Source organism: Hemiscyllium ocellatum, chromosome 24 (genome assembly GCF_020745735.1).
Source record: "Hemiscyllium ocellatum isolate sHemOce1 chromosome 24, sHemOce1.pat.X.cur, whole genome shotgun sequence".
NCBI classification, from domain to species: Eukaryota; Metazoa; Chordata; class Chondrichthyes; order Orectolobiformes; family Hemiscylliidae; genus Hemiscyllium; species Hemiscyllium ocellatum.
In genome coordinates this window covers 50,865,027-50,885,433 of record NC_083424.1, presented here as the reverse complement: position 1 = coordinate 50,885,433, position 20,407 = coordinate 50,865,027, and the positions used below count along the sequence as shown (strand labels likewise).

Below are 20,407 nucleotides of genomic sequence, written 5' to 3'. Positions count from 1 at the left end.
GCGGAATACACAGGTTTGCCTCATTGCCTGGATTGAAAAAGAGTACACAATCTGTAGAACAGGGAGAATCTCTTCAGCAATCCAGAAGTGAAGGGGTGAAAAGCAAGGATATGGTGAAGGGGGCAGGAGAAAGAAAGGAGATTGGAGAGCTGTAACTGGTTAAAAAGTGAGAGAATTATTTCAGTTTAAAAGTGAAAATGGTAGATGCAAGATTTTACAACTTACAGAATCGAAGGTATTTTTGTACCAGGAGGAAGGCCAGTACCTAAGTGATCCTTACACAAATAATAAGCCTTCCCAGTGTAACTTCAAAGAGTTCCTTCTGTTTGTAGATTGTTTTCCTCAGTCAATTTTTGGACTTCTGATTTACTAAGTGAATGCTGTTCTCTGTGTCATGTAGCTGCTTGAAGAAAGCTGCTACCTTAATATAGAGACTTTCTTAACATCATAAGTATCTTGTAACTGGATTTGTATGTTAATTTTTGTTACAGGTGGAATCTGTGAGTAAAAAGGAAAAGGTGAAGCAGAGACCACAGGCTCTGAACACAGTGGAGATGCTGCGTGTGGCCAGCTCTGCCCTGGGTATGCTTGTATTATGCCCATCCTTAACTAATTATTGCCTCGGGATGAGTTGGTTTTCTTAGCTTCTTAAAGTATGTTGCTGCAAAAAAGACACATTTTGACCATTTTTGTCTTGCACTCAGAACAATTTGCAAGAATAGCAATTCAAGGGAAAGCCAGCATTTACAGAACAACCTGGGTTACCTGGACATCAATTATCCAAATTTTGGATTATTCAAAAAAGATCTCAACATCCCAAAGATTGAGATCGGAAACTGGACTCTCTACCTGCAGAAACTCTCTTTCCAAGACAGAATAGCCACCAGGGAACTCAGCAACTCCTCTCTTGCTCTGCCTCTGTCATTTATTTTCTTTTATCCTTTCTTTCTGCTTCTCATTTTAAAATATAAAATGATTGAGATAAACTTAACAGTACAGGACATGGTTGACTAGCTCCTGCAACAGGTTTACAGAAATGGGTGGAACTGTTGTGAAAGGAACCAGAGGTAGACTGTGTTGCACCCACTGTGTGCCTCACCTATCTGGGTCCGAGGTGGTCTCGGAGTCTAGCTGAAAAGGTTGGAGACGGTGGTTTGGTATACACCTGAGGGTGGTTTTCCCACTGGCTGAATTGTCTGGTGCAAGGTTTTAATTATTAAATTAATTTGACCTCCTGTTCATTTTAACTTCATTTAAGATATTTACCTGATTCTGATCAGTTATCCGAACAATCAGTTATCCAAACTAAATACTCCCCACACGTCTCATTCAGATATTCGAGGTTGTTCTGTTTACTGCGTAAAAGGAGAGTGCTGATTTATTGGCAAGTGAACTTGGTAGAGGCGTTTCTGTAGAGAATTTACAAATTAATGTTGATTGACATATAATAGTCAGTTTTTCTCAAAATTTTAAACCAGGGTGGGTGACTCCAATCAGGATATTCTGTGAGAAATGACCCAACAAATGCCTGTGACCTATTTTGTTGAGTTGAAACAGGTGAGATGTGTACACGTTCTTTCTGTCTGCAGAGAGCAGGGCCTGATGTATTAATAGATGTAGCTTCCAGTAGACGTGAGTGTGCCACGCTGTAAACTGATTAATACTGCAAAATTATTAATACACAAGACCTTGTTCTTTGCAGACATAACATGTACACACACTGTGCCTGGTTCATTTCAACCAAATGTGTGACAGATATTCAGTTAGTTTTTCAGCAAAATTCTGACCAACCAGAATCAACTTGTGTAGTATAAAATATTAACAGAATCTGGCAGTTTACTGCTGATCATCACTAGTTGTTGCATTCTTCATGGAAGTGCTTCTACCAGTCAGAGTCCATTTGCCAACCAATCAGTCCTCTACTCTCCTAGAATATGTGTTTCATCCCCCTTGAATTACTATTCTTGTGAACAAAAAATATTTTCTTGTCCGCATGCTCAAGTTTTGTTACTGCCAAATACTGGGCGGCTCAGTGGCTAACCCTACTGCCTCATAGCACCAGGGACCCGGGTTTGATTCCACCCTTGGGTGACTGTTTGGACTTTGCACGTGCTTCAGCTGCTCCGGTTTTCTCCCAAAGTCCACAGAGTTGCAGGTTATGTGAATTTGCCACGTTAAATTGCCCATGGTGTATAGGAATATGTAGGTTAGTGGATTAGCCATGGGAAATGTAGGGTTACAGGGATGGGGTAGTGGGGTGGGTGTGAATGGGATGCTCTTTGGAGGGGGAGGCAATGTGGGCTCAATGGGCTGAATGGTCTGCTCCCATTTTGTAGGGATCCTATGATTGCATTTATGTAAAGTATTTTAATGCTGTAAATTATAAAAGCAAATTTATTAATGTTTGTCATGATAACATTTTAGAGCTGACCATTCTGAGCTGTGGCTCTAAAGGCACAGGCTTCCAAATCATCTAATCTTGGACTTCAGAACAGTTAGTCATATGTTTTGCATAATACTCCTCCTGTATTCTAAGCAGTGTGAATTGCGTGCTGCATAATGCTCAGTTCTGTGCTTGGGCCTGTGCCTCCTTGGGTTCAAGCTTCCTAAACTGATTTCACATGGGACGGTTATGGATAGCAGACAGAGATACAGCAGGTAAGGATCTACCATGTAACAGGATTATAATTCCTAGTTCACATGGTGAATTCTAATGCTGACTGAAAACTGCTACATTGAGCACATTTGTGTTCATTACAGCCACTGTGCTGGGTATTGTCAAAGCAGTGCAGAGTGTGACTATAGAGGTGGGGTGAGATGTTACTCCAGTTTCAGTAACTGTGAAAGTAAATAAGTAAATTCTGAAAGTTTTCAAGATTTGAAAGACAGCCCCAGAACGTCACTATTTTACAGGTTAATATTATAGACTACAACAAATCACCTCAAAACATAGCCTATACCCTGACTTTTATCTTAATTAAAGGCAAGAGTAAGGCTGCATTCCAGTTGTGTTTCGATTGATCAAACTACTAGGCTTTAAGCAAAACCCACTTTATTCTTACACCACAGATAAAATATACACCAAAGAAGAATTGGCATTACTTTAACTGTCAAAATACTTAACAAAACAATATATATTTTAACTACTACTCATCAACTGTTCCAATAGAGCAGCATCCCATAAACACAGTCTTGGCACAGGCAAATTCAGCAAAACAGATTTCCTTCACTTGCTATCTCCAGTCCAGGAGAAGGAACACTGACAAATCTAGCAGCAGAGAGAGATCTCAAGCTTTTTGCAACAGCAGAGCGAGACAGCTGTATCTAGCAACTTCAACTCCAAAAACCACAACTTCACCACTGAAAGCAAAACTAAAGCCCTGGCTCTGTGTGAGCCTGACTCCACCCAATCATGCTTCTTTGATTTAATCTTATTTTTAAAAACCCAAAGCTATTTGCTCTACTTTCCATGGAGAAAACACCTCGACACTAGGTTTATAACATCTGTCTTTAAGAGAAACAGGCCAATCAAATCCCTCTTAAAGATACGTTTCGTATACTAAGTTTTTCAATTCTGATCAGCTATGTTCCATAGAAAGTAGACAGGATTTTGCAACATTCTGGGAGTGGTAGTAGTAGAAAATGTGATTGGGAGACTTCAAAATCTGGAATTTTCTGTAAGAAATGATGTTGCCTCTGAAGTCTACGTCATTGAACATATTTACTGTTGTTAATATTTTAGTCACCTGGGTGTCAAGAATGCTAGTAATTGGCCAGGACATGTTAAGTCACTTTAAAAAATACAGAAGAAGTTGCACTTCTTAATTTTCCCTACTCACCTTTCTGATTGTATATGTCTCTGCCTCTTATTTCCAGTTCTGCAGAAGAGTCACCACTCAAACTGCAAGCTTCTCTGTTCTCTCCAGCGATACTGACAGTTATTTTTTCAACATTTCTTCTCTTTGTTTCAGATTTCACTGCTGCTAGTGAGTGTTATTAAAGTGGCTGAATGGAGCTAACATGTTGCCTAACATATGATGAACAGCTGAGGATCCTGGGCTTGTATTCATTAGAGTTTAGAAAGTTGAGAGGAGATCTAATAGAAACTTACAAGATAATGCTTAGCTTAGAAAGGGTGGACGCTGGGAAATTGTTTCTATCAGGTGGGGATACTAGAACTCGTGGGCACAGCCTTAGAATTAGAGAGGGTCAATTTAGAACTGGAATGAGGAGACATTTCTTCAGCTAGAGAGTGGTGGGCCTGTGGAATTCATTGCCACGGAACGCAGTGGAGGCCGGGATGTTAAATGTCTTCAAGGCAGAAATTGGTAAATTCTTAATCTTACAAGGAATTAAGGGATACAGGAGGAGTGCGGGTAAGTGGTGTTGAAATGCCCATCAGTCACGATTGAATAGTGGAGTGGACTCGATGGGCCAAATGGCCCTACTTCCACTCCTATCTCTTATGGTGTTATGGAGCTATAGCCACTCATTTTAACGGTGCCAAACCATTACATGTTTGTTTAATTATTTGTAGGCAAAGACCATCTCTTGCTCTGAAGAAGAGTCTTTGGACCTGAAATGATAACTTTGATTTCTCTCCACAGATATTGCCAGACCTGCTGAGTTTTTTCAGCAATTTGTTTTTGTTTTTGTTTCTGATTTCCAGCATATGCAGTTCTTTCGGTTTTTGTTTAGTAATAACCTCTCATGTTCTGCAACAAATCAAGTCTTTAGTTCACATTTCTGTTTTCTAGATTGTAGAGGTGGTAAAGGTGAATCTGTATACTCTCACTCCACCTATTCAAAGGCCCTTCAACCATTGAACAGTGCAGAACAGTAAATTGCTATATAGATATAAAGGTGAATATTTAGAATGTGCTTTTTTTCCCCAAAGATTATCTTAGAATACCACAGTTATATAGAATGAAGAAAATGATGGATTGCTTTGTGTGAATAGGGATGGGCCCACAACATGCCATGCAAATAGCTGAGAAACTCTACACCCAGGGCTACATTAGCTACCCTCGAACAGAGACCACCCAATATCCAGAAAACTTCGATCTCAAAGGAACTCTTCGACAACAAGTGAACAGCCCCTACTGGAGTGAAACGGTTGGTAAATGAGTGACTTTTGTTTAAAGGAGTTGCTTCAGTTGTAGGGGAAATTAGAAAACCCAGATTAAAGGAGGAGGTAACAGTGCAGGTTAGCAATGTGGCAGATAATTACTGGACAATAAAGGTGAGGGACAGAACAGATGAATGTCTTTATGCACCAAGGAATTATAAAAAAAGTAGGAAAATTTACCTGTCGAACAAATTTAAAAGCTTTGTATCTAAATGCACAAAGCATTCAAAACAAAATTAATGAATTAAAGATGCAAATCAAAACAAATGGGTACGATTTGATAGCAATTCCTGAAACATGGTTACAAGGAGACCAGAGTTGAGAACGTGGTGCTGGAAAAGTACAGGAAAAGATCAGGCACCATCTGAGGAACAGGAGAATTGACGTTTCGGGCATAAGCCCTGGGAATTGAATATCCAAGAGTACTCAGCATTTTGGAAAGGTAGACAGAAAGGAAAAGGAGGTGGTATAGCTTTGCTGGTGAAGGAAGGGATCAGTGCTATAATTAGAAATGACGGGAGCTTAAGATGTGGTGTCAGTCTGGGTAAAGATAAGAAATAGCGAAGGGAAGACTTATTTGTTAAGAGTAATCTATAGGTCCCCAAACAGTAGTTCTGCAATGGGACACACAATAAATCAGGAAATATTAGAGGCTTGCAGGAAAGGTACGGCAATAATCATGGGTGATTTTAATATGCACTGAGATTGGAAGAATCAAGCTGACAAGGGTAATCTGGAGACAGAGTTCATTGACTGTATTAGAGATTGGTTTCACAACATACTGTTGCAACAAACAATCAGGGAGCCAGCTACTCTAGACTTGATATTGTGTAAAGAGAAGAGATTAATTGATTACATCATAGTTAAGGATCCTCTAGGGAATAGTGACCATTGTATGATAGAATCTGAAATTCAGTTTGGATTTGAGAAAGTGGAGTCCCACAATAGTGTTCTGGAATTAAACAAAGGAAATTACATAGGCCTGAGAACAGATTTGGCCTGAGTAAATTGGTCAGGAAGGCTAAATGGAAGACAGCAGATGAGCAGTGACAGATGTTTAAGGAGCTATTCAATTCCTCACAACTAAAATATCTCCCAGTGAGGAAGAAAGATGGTAAGGTGGGTAGAAATAAAATCCATGGCTAACCAAGGAAGTCAAGGACGATATGAAAGCCAAAAACTAAGGTATACCATGTTGCAAAGGGCAGTGGCAGGCTAGAAGAATAGGAAACTTCCAAACACAAGCAAAGAAATATAAAAAAATTAATAAAAAGATATAAGGTCAATTACAAAAGGAAACCCAGCACAAAATATCAAAATGGATAGCAAAAGCTCCTGTAGGTACATAAAGGGTGAGAGAGTCGCTAAGGTGAATGTGGGTCCCTTGGAAGATGAAACCGGAGAGTTAATAGTAGGAGACACTGAAATGGCAGAAATGCTAAATCAATACTTTGCCTTAATTTTAAGGTGGAGGACAATAGTACCATTCCTATTGGAATGGACAAGTCAGAGGCTATAGAAAAGGTACAACTTAGAACAATCAACATTGATAGGGAAAAGGTACTCAGCAAACTATTAGGATTGAAGGCAGACAAGTCCTCTGATGGCCGACATCCGAGGGTGTTCAAGGAAGTAGCAGTGGAGATTGTACTCTATGGATCCACTATGTTCCAAAATTCGCTGGACCCTGAAAAAATACTAATGTAACGTTCTTATTTAAAAAGTGAGGGGGGCAAAATGTGGGAAATTACAGATCAGCTAGTTTAATATGTGTTGTTGGGAAAGTGTTAAAATTAGTTATTCAGGAAGTAACATCAGGACATTTGGAAAAACAAAACACTATCCATCAGAGTCAGCTTGGTTTTATGAAGAGGAAATCATGTTTGACTAATTTGCTAGAGTTCTTCAAAGTTGTAACAAGCAAAGTGGATAATGGGGATCCTGCAGATGTATGGTCGGCACGGTGGCTCAGTGGTTAGCATGGCTGCCTCACAGAGCCAGGGACCTGGGTTCAGTTCCATTTTCAGGCCACAATCTGTGTGGAGTTAGCACATTGTGCATGGGTTTCCTCCGGGTGCTCCGGTTTCTTCCCACACTCCAAAGCTGTGCAGATCAGATGAATTGGCCATGCTAACTTGCCCAGAGTATGAGGTGCATTTGATTCCTGATGAAGGGCTTATGCCCGAAAGGTCGAATTTCCTGTTCCTTGGATGCTGTCTGACCTGCTGCGCTTTTCCAGCAACACATTTTCAGCTATTAGGTGCATTAGTCAGGGGTAAATATAGAGGAATGGGTCTGGGTGGACTAATCTTTGAAGGGTCGGTGAGGACTTGTTGGGCCAAATGGCCTATTTCCACACTAGGGAATCTAATCTTACCAAAAAAAATTGATAAGATGCTGCACAAATTCACAAGGTTGGATCATATGGGATTAGGAATAATTTATTATCTTGAATAGATGACTGGCTGATTGGCAGAAGACTGAGAATCAGGATTTTTTTTTCTAGATGGCAAAATCTAATTAATATGGTGCGACAGGTTTTGGTCCTTGGACCCCAGCTATTTACAATCTACATTAACAACTTGGATACAGGGATAGAAGGCTCTAAAACCAAATTTGTGGATGACACAAAACTAGGAGGAATGGTAAATTGCAATAAGGAAATAAGAGGCCTTACAAATGGATATAGATAGGTTAGGAGAGTGGGCCGAATGTGGCAGATGGAGTTTAACGTGGATAATTGTGAGGTCATGCATTTTGGTTGAAAAAAATGGGAAGGTGAGCTATTCTCTAACAACTGGGGAAAGACTTTGGTGTGCTCCAGTGCAGAGGGATCTAGGTGTCGTTGTTCATGAGTCACAGAAAACTAGCATGTGGGTACAGCAATTAATAAAGAAAGTGAATGGAATGTTGGCTTTTACAGCTAAAGGAATAGAATATAATGGTAAGGAAGTATTGTTACAACTGTACAAGGCATTAGAGAGACCGCATTTGGAGTATTGTGTACAGTTTTGGTCTCCTTATTTGAGGAAAGATGTAGTGGCATTGGATGCGTTCAAACGAGATTCACTAGATTGATCCCAGAGATGACGGGTTTGTTGTAGGAAAGAAATTGAACAGCTTAGGCCTATACTTTGGAATTTAGAAGAATGAGGGTAGATCAAGTTGAGGTTTTCAATATGATAAAAGTATGGATAAAATAGACATGGAGTGGATGCTTCCTTTTTTGGGCAAATTTAAAACAGTTGAAGAGAAACTCCTCCTCCCAAAGGATTGTGAATCTGTGGAATTCGCTACATAGAACATAGAAAAATACAGCGCAGGACAGGCCCTTTGGCCCTTGATGTTGCGCCGATCCAAGCCCACCTAACCTACACTAGCCCACTTTCCTCCATATGCCTATCCAATGCCTGTTTAAATGCCCATAAAGAGGGAGAGTCCACCACTGTTACTGGCAGGGCATTCCATGAACTCTCAACTCACTGAGTAAAGAATCTACCTCTAACATCTGTCCTATACCTACCTTGCTTGGGGGTGGGGGGGAGGGGGAACTATTCCCTTGAAAAGTTGAACCCTTTAAGATTTTCAACAAGTCACAGAGGATCTGCATAATCCAGATGGCAAACTAAGAGCAGTAGCATGTGTTTGTAGATAATGGAGAAGGAGACATTGCAATGTGTGATTCACTACCCAGATTTAAATGATGTTTCAAGATTGGGCCCCGTTCACTGATAGAATGGACAACTGATTAGAGCACTCTAGTTAAGTTTCCAAAAGTCAAAGTAGCCATCGCTGTCTGTTCACTGCTACCACTTCAACAATGTATACTTTTTCCTACCTCTGACTTTTCTTCTAGTTTGCCAAGGTACTGCACATAAATTATATCATTTGTTCTCTGTAACTCGATCACAGTCTTTATTACTTTACCAGATTATGTTGACAGAAAACTAATTAAGGGAGAAGGTATGACTTATTTGACAATGATGCTTGGTTATATTATTTTTGTAGGTGAAGGCATTACTTACTGAAGGCATCACTCGTCCTCGAAAAGGTCAGGACGTTGGCGACCATCCTCCTATCACTCCCATGCGATCTGCCACAGAAGCTGAATTAGGTATGTCTTAACAGCTTTGTCATGGCAGAATTGTCCAACGTATATCCCTTGTGAATCATAAAGCCTTGACAATATTTATGCCTAGCTGTGAGTTATTTGTGGAACTTTCTTGTTCACGTAATTCTCTGAGTTAAATTTCAAAAGTTTGAAAGGTTGGATAGGACTACTGATGGTGATGTTGAGTCATTGGTGGAAATGGGGGGCAGACAATGACATAGTGGTATTATTGTCATAATCCAGAGACCCAAGTAATGTTCTGGGGACTTGGAACCCAGGACATTCATGTCAGATCATGAAATTTTAATTCAATAGCAATCTGGAATTAAAAGTCTAATGGTGACCATAAAACTATTGTTGATTGTTGGGAAACAATCTTGTTCACTCATGTCCTTTAGATTAGGAAACTGCTGTCCTTTCCTGATCTGGCCTCGATGTGACTCCAGACAAACAACAATATGGTTGATTCTCAATTGCCTTCTTAAATGACCTAAGATACATTCAGTTGTGGCTCTTTGGTTTACATCTAACTGACTCATGGTGTGCAAAAGCATGGATAGTTCTGTTCTGTGGAAAATGAAGTATCAGGTGATGCTATGTGGTCAATGTGGTTTCTTTGAATTCTGAATAAAAGAATTGTTAATAGAACTGTTGTATCCCTGACCCTAGCTGAAGGTCTCCATGGTATGTAAAAGAAGTGAAATCACTGAACATGAACCTGTTTCTTTCCCCACCCTTCCCCTAACATACAGATAAATAGTCCTACCTTGCTGGAGTTCTTTTCAAAAATTACTAATTGCAGGAGTTTGCAAACATTGAAATGTGGTTGTGTCACATTTGCACAATTAATTTTTTCTTAGCATCTTTTTGTTCTGCAGTAAAAGCATGACCATCTGCACGTTCTCCTCCAAGCTACTTACCATCCCAACTTGGAAATATATCGCCATTCCTGCAGTGTTTCTGGGTTAAAATCCTGGAATATCCCTTCTTAATGGCATTGAGAGTCTATGGATAACACATGGACTGCAGTGATTTAAAAAGGCACCTCCCCACCTCTAACACAAGGGCAACTGGGATGGGAAATAAATGCTAATCCAGCACTTATGTTGCGAAATCGGTGTATCCACAGAAAGCAATAAGAAATGTAAACTTGTATTGTAAAGTATATTGGCTGTGCTGAAATAAAAGCAAAGTGTGGGAGAAATTCAGTTCTGGCAGCATGTGTCAAGAGAGAAACCGAGTTAATGTTTCCATTTCAATGACTCTACTTCAGTTTCTCGAGCACTTTCTGTTTATCTTTCAGATCTGCTGTATTTTGCTTTTAATTTGCTTGTACTGAGTTAGCTGGTCTTTAACTGAAGTGATGATATAGATGTACACAGCATTCAGGTTTAGAGGAAAGACTAGCATCAATTCCTACTCCTGATTGTTACCTGGGGCCTTCTGTGGGAAATGCAATTAAACATTGGAAAGGTCAAAATCTCAAAATTGTGGGAGGAAATGGAAGGAGAATTGTGCAGTCAAATTAGAACGATGAATAAGAATAAAAACATTACTGTTCTGTGAAATAGTCAAAATCCAATTAATCAGTTGGGACAAGAGGAAAGAAATGGAATCCCACAGGTTTCTGTCCTCAAGCAGTATGCCAACAGCCTCTAAAATAGTGAATATTATTTGGTCTGGTTTAGAGTAATGAATGAACTAAGTAGATGAGCTATACATGGGGGTGAGCACCTCGAGTGTAATAATCACTATACAGGTTTGAATTTCAATTGTGAAATTAAATTTAAGGATCAAAACTAAAAACCAGATTGGATTAGGGCAGACTTTAGAAAGTAGAGTGAGCTAGATGAAGTAAATTAGAAGGAGGTTATGCTTAGAGAGATTGCAAATGTATACAGTAAAAATATTCAGGTAAAGAAATGAGGCGACTGTCAATTTTGGGATACTATAGATTAATAAAGAGTTTAAAAAACAATTAAAATCCACCAGACCAGCCTGAAATTGAATTGGTAGTCACAAAAAATCAAGTTTCTTCCTGCTTCTACTTGTTCCCATAGATTCTAACCAATGATTAAGATACAGTTAGAATCATTGAATTCCCACAGTGCAGAAAGAGAGTATTCAGCCAATCGAGTCTGCACTGACCCTCCAAACAGCATCCGACCCAGACCCCTACCCTATCCCCATAACCGCATATTTACCATGGTTAATCCACCTAGCCTACATACCCCTAGATCCTAATTGGCTCATTCCTTTTATTATTCTTTATTTATAAGCCTGTACAAGATTTTGGTATTCCCCTTTATATTAGCTGTCAGTCTCTTTTCACATATTTCTTTGTATGACTCATCTATTTTTAACTTCCACTCTGAACAATTTATATTCAGCCTGGTCCTCACTTGTATTTCTCACCTAACCGTTCTGCATTTGGCCTCTTCTGCCCTACTCTGCTGCATCCCACTAGGTTTCCCTAGAATCCTCTTTGAAAATCATATTCTAGCAGAATTTCGGAGGAATTTAAACTAAGCATTCACTTCTTTGCAATAGGGCATTGCTGATTTCATTAAGGTCTTTGAGGAGTTTCACACCTCTACTCCCTTCAGCAGCATAGCGATGGCTTGGTGGTTAGCACTCCTACCTCACGGTGCAAGGAACCCAGATTCCAGCCTTAGGTGACCGTCTGTGTAGAGCTTGCATATTCTCCCCATTTCTGTGTGTGTGTTTCCACTTTGGACTCTGGTTTCCTCCCACAGTCTAAAGATTTGCAGGTTAGGTGGATTGGGCAAGCTAAATTACCCTGTAGTGTCCAGGGATGTGCAGACTCAGCTGATGCTGGTCAGAGGGTCTGTACAGACTGAATGGCCTCTTTCTGCATTGTATGGAGTCTATGATTCTGTGATTAAGGTCAGTGGAATAAATTAAATCAGGCAGGAACTGTGGTCTCAGTTTGGCAAATAGACTTTGGTTTAATCTTGATTCTCCCTACCTCCAATGTCATCCTTGCCGGTTTATGGGAGTTGAAATTGACTGCAGTGTTAGTAAGTATCAGGCAATTTGTTTCCGTAGAAAATGAAAATCCAATGACAGTTCTTTGAATGGAACAAGGCCCAGTGCTGTTGAAGAGCAGAGCCATTTGGGTTACAGGTTCATAAAAAGTTAAAGGCAGAGTTTTAGATTGATAGGATTGTATTAAAAAAGAAATCTAGTCAAGTGGTTTGGAATATAAAATCTGAAAGTAATTATGAACCCTTACAAACCTTTAGTTATTATACTATGACTACAGAAAAGATATCAAGGTTTCAGAAGGGCTAAGTTGCAAATTTGTCATGATGCTGCCACTTCTCAGGAACTGAAAGGCATTGTTGCTAAGTTTGCAGATGATAGAAAGAAAGGCTAGACAGGCTAGAAGAGTGAGCAAAGAGGTGGCAATGAAATACAGTGCGGGAGAGTGTAAGGGTATGCACTTTGGTTGGAAAAATAGAAGCATAGACTGCTTTCTAAATGGGGAGGAAAGCTTTGGAAATGTGGAGTACAAGATTCTCTTAAGGTTAACATTTGGAAGCTAGCAGTTTGGAAGGCAAATGTAGTGTTAGCATTCATTTTGAGAAAGTTAAAATATAACTGCAGAGATATCCAGCTGAGGTTGTACAAGGCTCTGGTTAGACTGCATATGAAATATTGAGAGTAGTTTTATGCCCCAGATCTAAAAGGTTGCGCTGGCTTTGGAATGGGTTCATGGAATGAATTCAGAAATGATGGACTTGTCATATGAGGAGTGGTTGAGGACTCTTAAGTCTGTATTTGATGGCGTTTGGAAAGACGGGGAGAGGGGGTCTTGAACTTGTATGTAGAAATCTAGTGCTAGCGAGTTTTGAGAAGATTTGTAACTCAGGTTGAGGTTCTGGATGTAGGTTTGCTCGCTGAGCTGGAAGGTTCGTTTTCAGACATTTCGTCACCAAACTAGGTAACATCATCAGTGAGCCTTCGGATGAAGCACTGATGGCATGAACCGCTTTCTATTTATGGACATCTACTAGGCACAAAAAGACATGACTCACTCTCACTGTATCCTTACATGCAGATGAGGAAGGACACTACTTTGACTGGGATAACACCTCCATCCTAGAGCAAGCCAAACAATAAACGCACAGGAGTTCCTAGAAGCATGGTATTCCAACCGGAACTCTATCAACAAACACATTGACTTGGATCCCATTTACCACTCCCTGAGAAAAAGAACAGGAAATGACGCCGGCGCTGGAAATGACGTCACCATAGGATATGACATCACCAACCCAAGGAAACCTGAACACATAAGTAGAAAGTGAGTCATGCCACCAGTGCTTTATCTGGAGGCTCACTGATGATGTTACCTAGTATGGTGATGAAACGTCTGAAAATGAACCTTCCAGCTCAGCGAGCAAACCTACATCTGAAATCTAGTGCTGTTGGAAGAGTTCTGAGACTTTGATGCACTGAAAGAGCAGTGATACAGGCCCACTCAGGTTTGTGAGAGACTTGGAGGAGAGCTTGCTGCTCATGGTGCCCCAATGCATCTTTTTTCGTTTAAGTGGTAATATGAATCATGGTTATTGGTAAGTGCCTAAGTGAGTATAATTCTTTGTTGACTATGTCAGGCAGTTCTTTGACTAGTCTGTAGGACAGTTCTCTTAACTTTGGCAGAAATCTTCTCACATTCAGGATTTTACAAGAAATACTGACCTTTGTTATGTTTGAATAGAATGCCTAGACTGTGTAGTCCATCTGATTTTGCTCTTTTTAAAGGTGTTTGTATTGGTTTTATACAGTTTTAAAACACCAGCTGCTGGGCCACTGGGGAGGGGAGTTACAGATCAGCTACATTGATATGGGTATGGAGATGCATGCAGAATAGATCTGGGAGTCTAAGATTATTAATGAATCAGTTATGGTTTTTGAGTCAGCCTGGTAGATTCATGTTCACCATTACTGATACAGATGTTTTCTGAAGCTTTTCATTTAATTAACTGCAATTAATTTCAGCAGCAACTGCTGTGGTGAGATCTGTATCCATGTCTCCAGATTATTAGTTCTGGTCTTAACATTATTGGTCCAATATTAGAGTCGTTATGCAACCATAATGTTTCAGTGATTTGCACTAGAGTGTAAACAAATATGAATTTTATGGACACCCTTTTGAAATTCATCATCTAGGCTTTTTGATGTATGTTGGTCCCATGATTGACCACCATTCCACCTCCATTCATGTTAGTAAAGTGAAGCCATTATAAGTACCAAGCTTGCTTAATATTGTCTGTTGTTCCTAAGCAATGATTTTGAGGTGTCATATACTTTCTAACAAAGAGTTACTGCTGTTTGGGTACCTACTGTCACCTTGTTTTATTTTGATATGTGTGCCATGTAATAGCTAAGTAATAGCTACTTAGTTAATGAAATAAGCAAGATATCACAGTTTTTGTTAGACAAATTTGACTTTCAGAGCACGAGAAGCTTACTGAGCCAAGTTCTGAAGAAGGGTGATTGGACTTGAAACATTAACTCTGATTTCTCTCCACAGATACCGTCAAACTTGCTGAGTTTTTTTCCAGCAATCTCTGTTTTTTACTGAGCCAAATGTTGCATAGACAGAATTGTAGAATCCCCACGATATCAGTGAAAAGAATTTCATCATGTAGAAATGAAATTTCACTTAATCAGTTGTAGCTTTTTAATCACTAATATAAATATAATGCAATAGGATATACTTTTCTTTTTCTGATAACTTTTGAAGAAATAACTTGTTAATAGTTTAAAGGAGAGGTTTAGATCAGAATAGTTTTGTGCTTGTATTAGAGGTGCAGAATGATCAGCTGATATGTTGGAAAGATCTGAATGGACCTTATTCACTGTTCCTGTCCATTGGGTGCTAGTTTTCTTGTAAGATGATATTTCATCATCTACTGTTTCAGGTAGTGATGGCTGGAGGCTGTATGAGTACATCACCAGGCACTTCATCGCTACAATTAGCCATGACTGCAAGTATCTCCAAACCACCATTACGTTCAGCATCAATATGGAACATTTTACGTGTGTGGGGAAAACTCTGATTTCACCTGGTAAGAATAAAGCACCCGTTTACACAGCAACTCTATTGGGAGGGAATACATTGGAGAGTACCTCATAGATTAAACACTGCTGCTACTCCTTCTTGTCAAAGGTGGCACTGCCATAGTTGTATAGTGAGCTGGGAATGTCGTAATTCCAATTGACCTAGATATTTTCCTATGTACATGTGAATATACAAATTTACACGTATAACATGACCAAAAGTACCTATAGTTGTAAGATTTTGTATGTTGATTTTTAATTCATATTGTATTATGGGCTGTCTCCATTGTTGAAGTGCCATTATACCACTGGCTAGGAATGTGTTCTTTTGAAGTGTAATACTGGCAAAAGCTTTAGAAGTTACCAATTACTGAGCTTTCAGAGCATTTTCAAAGCTTAATTAAGTTAATTTTGTGAAAATGAAACAGGTTTTAATTAAGAAATTTTAATTGGGAGAAAAGTGCTGTATACCTCAGAAGTTTTTATTATAGATTTATTTGGCTGATTTTTTTTTCATTCCTCAAACTATTTGTTTGTAGACAACCCAATTATTATATGTGGATGAGTGTTAATTAAGATGTGTGTGAAGGATAGGTTATAGATATCTGCTCACTCAGTGTTTCTGGATGTGTTTCATGTTGTGTATAAATAATTTTGTTGTCCCATACTAGGTTACACAGCAGTGATGCCATGGCAGAGCCTGGCAGAGGAGGAGACTCTTCCGATCTGTGAGAGGGGAGATGTGTTTACTGTAGATGAAGTTAAGTTATTAGAGAAGCAGACTAATCCACCTGACTACCTGACTGAGGCAGAACTCATCACCTTAATGGAAAAGCATGGGATTGGTAAGTCAGCTTTCTACGTAATGTGGGCAATTCCTCTACATTTTTTAGGACACTTAATGTATTGTTTAATACCATTGTGTAAATATGGATATTGTGTGTCAGAAGTGAAGTCTAATAATCAATGAAGGTATCTGAAAATGTTAAGTAAAAAGTGCAACAAATGCATGACTTATAGATTACTTATTTAACTCTTGCAGTTGATTAATGTGGCAGTTAGCTGTAGAAATATCTTCACACAAGGCCATTAAGTTCTTTCACAAGATAACGTAGGGTGACTATATAGAAGAAAAATAAGCTAGATGGAAGACAGTTGGAAGGTTCTTAAACAAGCATCAAAGCAAGTTTCAGTCTGTTTCCTAACACCATCTATTACAGACACTTAATCCCTTTAAATCTTTTGATCAAACTTTAAATCTTTAATTATCTGATACTTTCCGGTTTCTTTGTGTTGTCCTATCCAACAGTTATACACATTTTATTGATTAACACTACAAGGCATTCTATTGCTTTTTTGGAACTGATCTTTTAAGTCACTATTCCAAATTGACTTTCTAACCTATTTTAAAATAAAAATCTTGACAGAACCAATTCAAGCATACAAGCAAAATATTTATATACGAGACATTGTTCATCACTGCGTATGCTCCACTTTCTCCTTCATGTAATGTGCGAGTTACAGCCACTTCAATACCAGCAGTTTCAGGAGGTGTAATTGTCAGGCTTGGAGCCCATGCTATTATTTTATTTCAGAAAGTAATCCCACTGCATTTTATGTTTATGTCAGATATCCAGCATTTGCGCCATTTTTTCTTTTTGTCTCTCATTTTCGTAAGATTTTGAGCTTTCAGTTCAGGTTGCATTTTTCTTTACTGATTAGTTGACTGCCAAGCTGCCTTAAATGAATCCTTGATGATAACAGTGAGAACTGTAGTGTAATCTTCAACTGGGGCTCTGCCACTTCCATAGGATAGGAGAGAATGCCGTGGTGTGCTCATATGGTGAATGAAGGCAAGGAAGTGGAGAGTGTGCAACAGCAGCCTGTAAAGGGATCCCCTTCATGCTGAATGGAACAGTGTTGGAGTTTTTGAAAATAAACTCCAATTATGGGGCTGGGGTTCCTGACTTTCCTTGTGTGTCATCTCAGTCTTGAGTCAAGTAGAGCCCATCACTTGCCTATCTGGATGGGAGATAGGATAGAAACTAAAGAAAGATGCAAGTTCAGGATTTGCGATGGGGGATCCTTCGAGAACTTTGACCTAGTAGGATAGTGGAAGGGAAGGATTCAGTTAGTCAGATGTCCTTGACGTTCATGATAAAATGTCCACAAGATGCTCACATTTATTGTGAAAGTGAGGGAGACAAATCTGTTGATGAATGTCACACTATTCTACTGTGACCGACTTCACATGTGGTAGAATGGTATAGAGAGGTTTTAGTAGGGGAAAGGAAGTCCTTCCCCCTCAGCCATGTTTCTGCAAAGGCCTTGATGTTGATGCAATCATGCACAGCAAACTCACTGATGGTCATGGCCTTTGATCACCAGTGAACAAATATTCTTTAGGGGACTAACTGAAGTGATGGTGAGGATTGATCTGTCGGCAGTGTTCACAAGGTGGAGATCAGCAAGATAAGCATCCAGTGGGTATGCTTGATGGGAGCTGAATGCTATTGGGCAATTAACTCCATGTCCTCCTAATGTGAGAGATGTTCATTATGATCATGTAGAGCACTACCTCATTGCCTGAAATCTTTTTGTTAATCAGTCTTTATCATATTGCCAATTTATTTAGAGGCTTTAAAAGCAACATCCACATGCAATCTAGGAAGATCCCAGAATTGATTTTTAATCTATACAGTATTATTTGATTTCAGCTGGAGCAGTTTGTTTCAGAATCCTAGAAAGTGGACATAATATTTTGCTTTTAACTGATCTCACCAATTTAAAGTAAGAAATGTATACTGGTGATGTCCTTGTAATTTATTAGCCTTCAAAAATGAATTGTTTGGCCCAGTGCATGAAGAGCAGATGGCACACATGGAACTGTATGCCAGTAAGACTCAGCATCTTCAGAAGAGAATGGGTGAAAATTCTGACATTTAAAAGAAAATGGTTGCACTAAGTCAGCCTGATCTTATTTGGGCAATATGTTTACTCAGGATTGTAGATAGAGATGTGAATCACTTCTGCTCTACTATATTCTGTGAATGCCAGTTAATATTCTTTCTGTTGGTCTTATCATTACTTTTCATTGAACTACTCTCTGAGTGTTTTGCCTTTGGGTATTGCAGTTCCCTTCCCTTGTGTGTTGCTCTTCACCTGAAAATAAACGGCAAAGCTGTGTGAAACACAACAATCAGCTTTAATTCTGTCATGTTGAACTTTCTCATCTGAATTATAACATTTTCAGACCTGAGTGGGTATAGTTTTATAATATCAACCTCTGGTACTACTGGACAAGTCAGATCCCTGAATGAAACCTGGTCAGATAGATTATTTTTTTGGTTTAGTTAATGTGGTGTTTAACCATTGAACCATATTCACATGGGGCTACTGATGTTCTTTAATAACAAAAAATTAGTTTATTACGCAAAAGAAAGAAAGTATGCTATATCTTTATATGTATTAGTTGGAAAGATTTTAACACAAACATTAAAACTAAGTTTCAACTTGTTTTCCAACACTATTCTCTCAAGATTCAAGTCCAGAGAAATGATACTCCTGTCTTACTGTTTAAGTTTCTACTTAACTGACTATTTCCAATCATTTTCTCAAAATGTAGAGATAATTTTATGACTTCTGTTTCAGACTGATGACACAAATCTTTGACAATTCAGATGGCCTAAACGTTTTATTCTAACAATGTGAAGATTTCAATGCTAGACTTTCCATGGTTTGAAAATTATGCAAACTAGAGAAGACAATGCTGCTGCAATGATTTGGTTTCCACTGAACTAAATGGACTCCTAAACTAAACTAAAAACTAGGAGATAAACTAAAAACTAGGAGATAAACTAAAAACAATTCTTGGTTCTGAACTGAATTCATAGTTCCTCTCAACTAAAACTCTGTTGGTGTCTGAACTGAACTGAGACCAAAACCAATGGCTTTTTTTTATGCTAACTGTCAAAAACCTGTAAACATAAACCCTTGTTACATTAACACTGCAGTGGTTCTCCAAGCCCTTGTTTGCAGTCATATGCCTCCTTGAACTGATGGATTTAGGGTAGTGTTCCAGACATTTTTTAAAACACCCTTCGCAGACTAACCCACACTCATTTGCTTCCCTTTTTAAAACAATCCAAAATGTTTTACACACCATTCATCACAATAGTTAAGATTTTACTGTCTAGTTTTATAAGGTTGCCTTTCGGGTCTTGTGGTGATACCAGCATGAGACATGGAACTCTCTCTTTGAGTTGGGAACAACAAACAGAAATGAATAATTTATCCTTCAATCCTGTTCTGCCATTCAAATATAGCTGATTTGTGACTTAATTCTGTTTACCTACCTTTTCCCAATTTTCTTCAATACTTTTGGACTGAAGAGAAAGACTGAAGAAGTAAAACCTGACAATTGCAATGACGAAGTGAAATGTGTAGTCTCAGACCTTTCTTGCTTCAACTAGCCACATGACAAATACAATACTAATTGATCAGAAAGCACCATTGATCCACATAGTATCATAGTCTGAAACCATGATATCCTTTCGTCTGTTCAAGTACTGTACTGAAGATGTTTTTGATATGAGAGATTTGAAACACAGCTTGGATTTCTTGCCTGATTCATCTGGTTTGGTATGTGTGGTCAACTACTCAAAGTTATAAAATCATACAGCATAGTAACAGGCCATTCGGCTTACCATATCTGTGCTGACCAACAATTATCAAACTATATTAATCCCATTTACCTGCACTTGATTCATAGCCTACTAGGCTCTGGCATATTTTTAAATGTTGTGACAGTACCTGCCTCCATCACCCTCTTAGGTAGCACATTCCATATTTCTACCACCCTCAGATCCTCTCCATACTGCTTGCTCCTCAACTCAAACTTTTGCCCTCTGGTCTCAGACTTGCCTCCCATGGGGAAAAGATTTCCACAATCAGATTCCTCCCTCAGCCTCCTTAGTTCCAGGGAAAACAAAACTAAGTATTCACAGTAGTTAAGAGACCTCCACAATTTTTTTTTAAACAAATGCGCTGGAGCTGACCATCTTTATAATTCTCAACTA

General features: G+C 39.0%; 1 protein-coding gene across 1 annotated transcript in view; it reads left to right on the top strand.

Annotated features, from left to right (window-relative positions):
* top3b (DNA topoisomerase III beta) overlaps nt 1–20,407 on the top strand; it is a 73,104-nt gene that overhangs the window by 32,953 nt on the left and 19,744 nt on the right. The window contains exons 8-12 of the mRNA XM_060844078.1: nt 492–582; nt 4,961–5,115; nt 9,137–9,242; nt 15,191–15,337; nt 16,001–16,174. Coding sequence (XP_060700061.1) covers nt 492–582; nt 4,961–5,115; nt 9,137–9,242; nt 15,191–15,337; nt 16,001–16,174 — 673 coding nt within the window. The remainder of the gene's footprint in view (nt 1–491; nt 583–4,960; nt 5,116–9,136; nt 9,243–15,190; nt 15,338–16,000; nt 16,175–20,407) is intronic.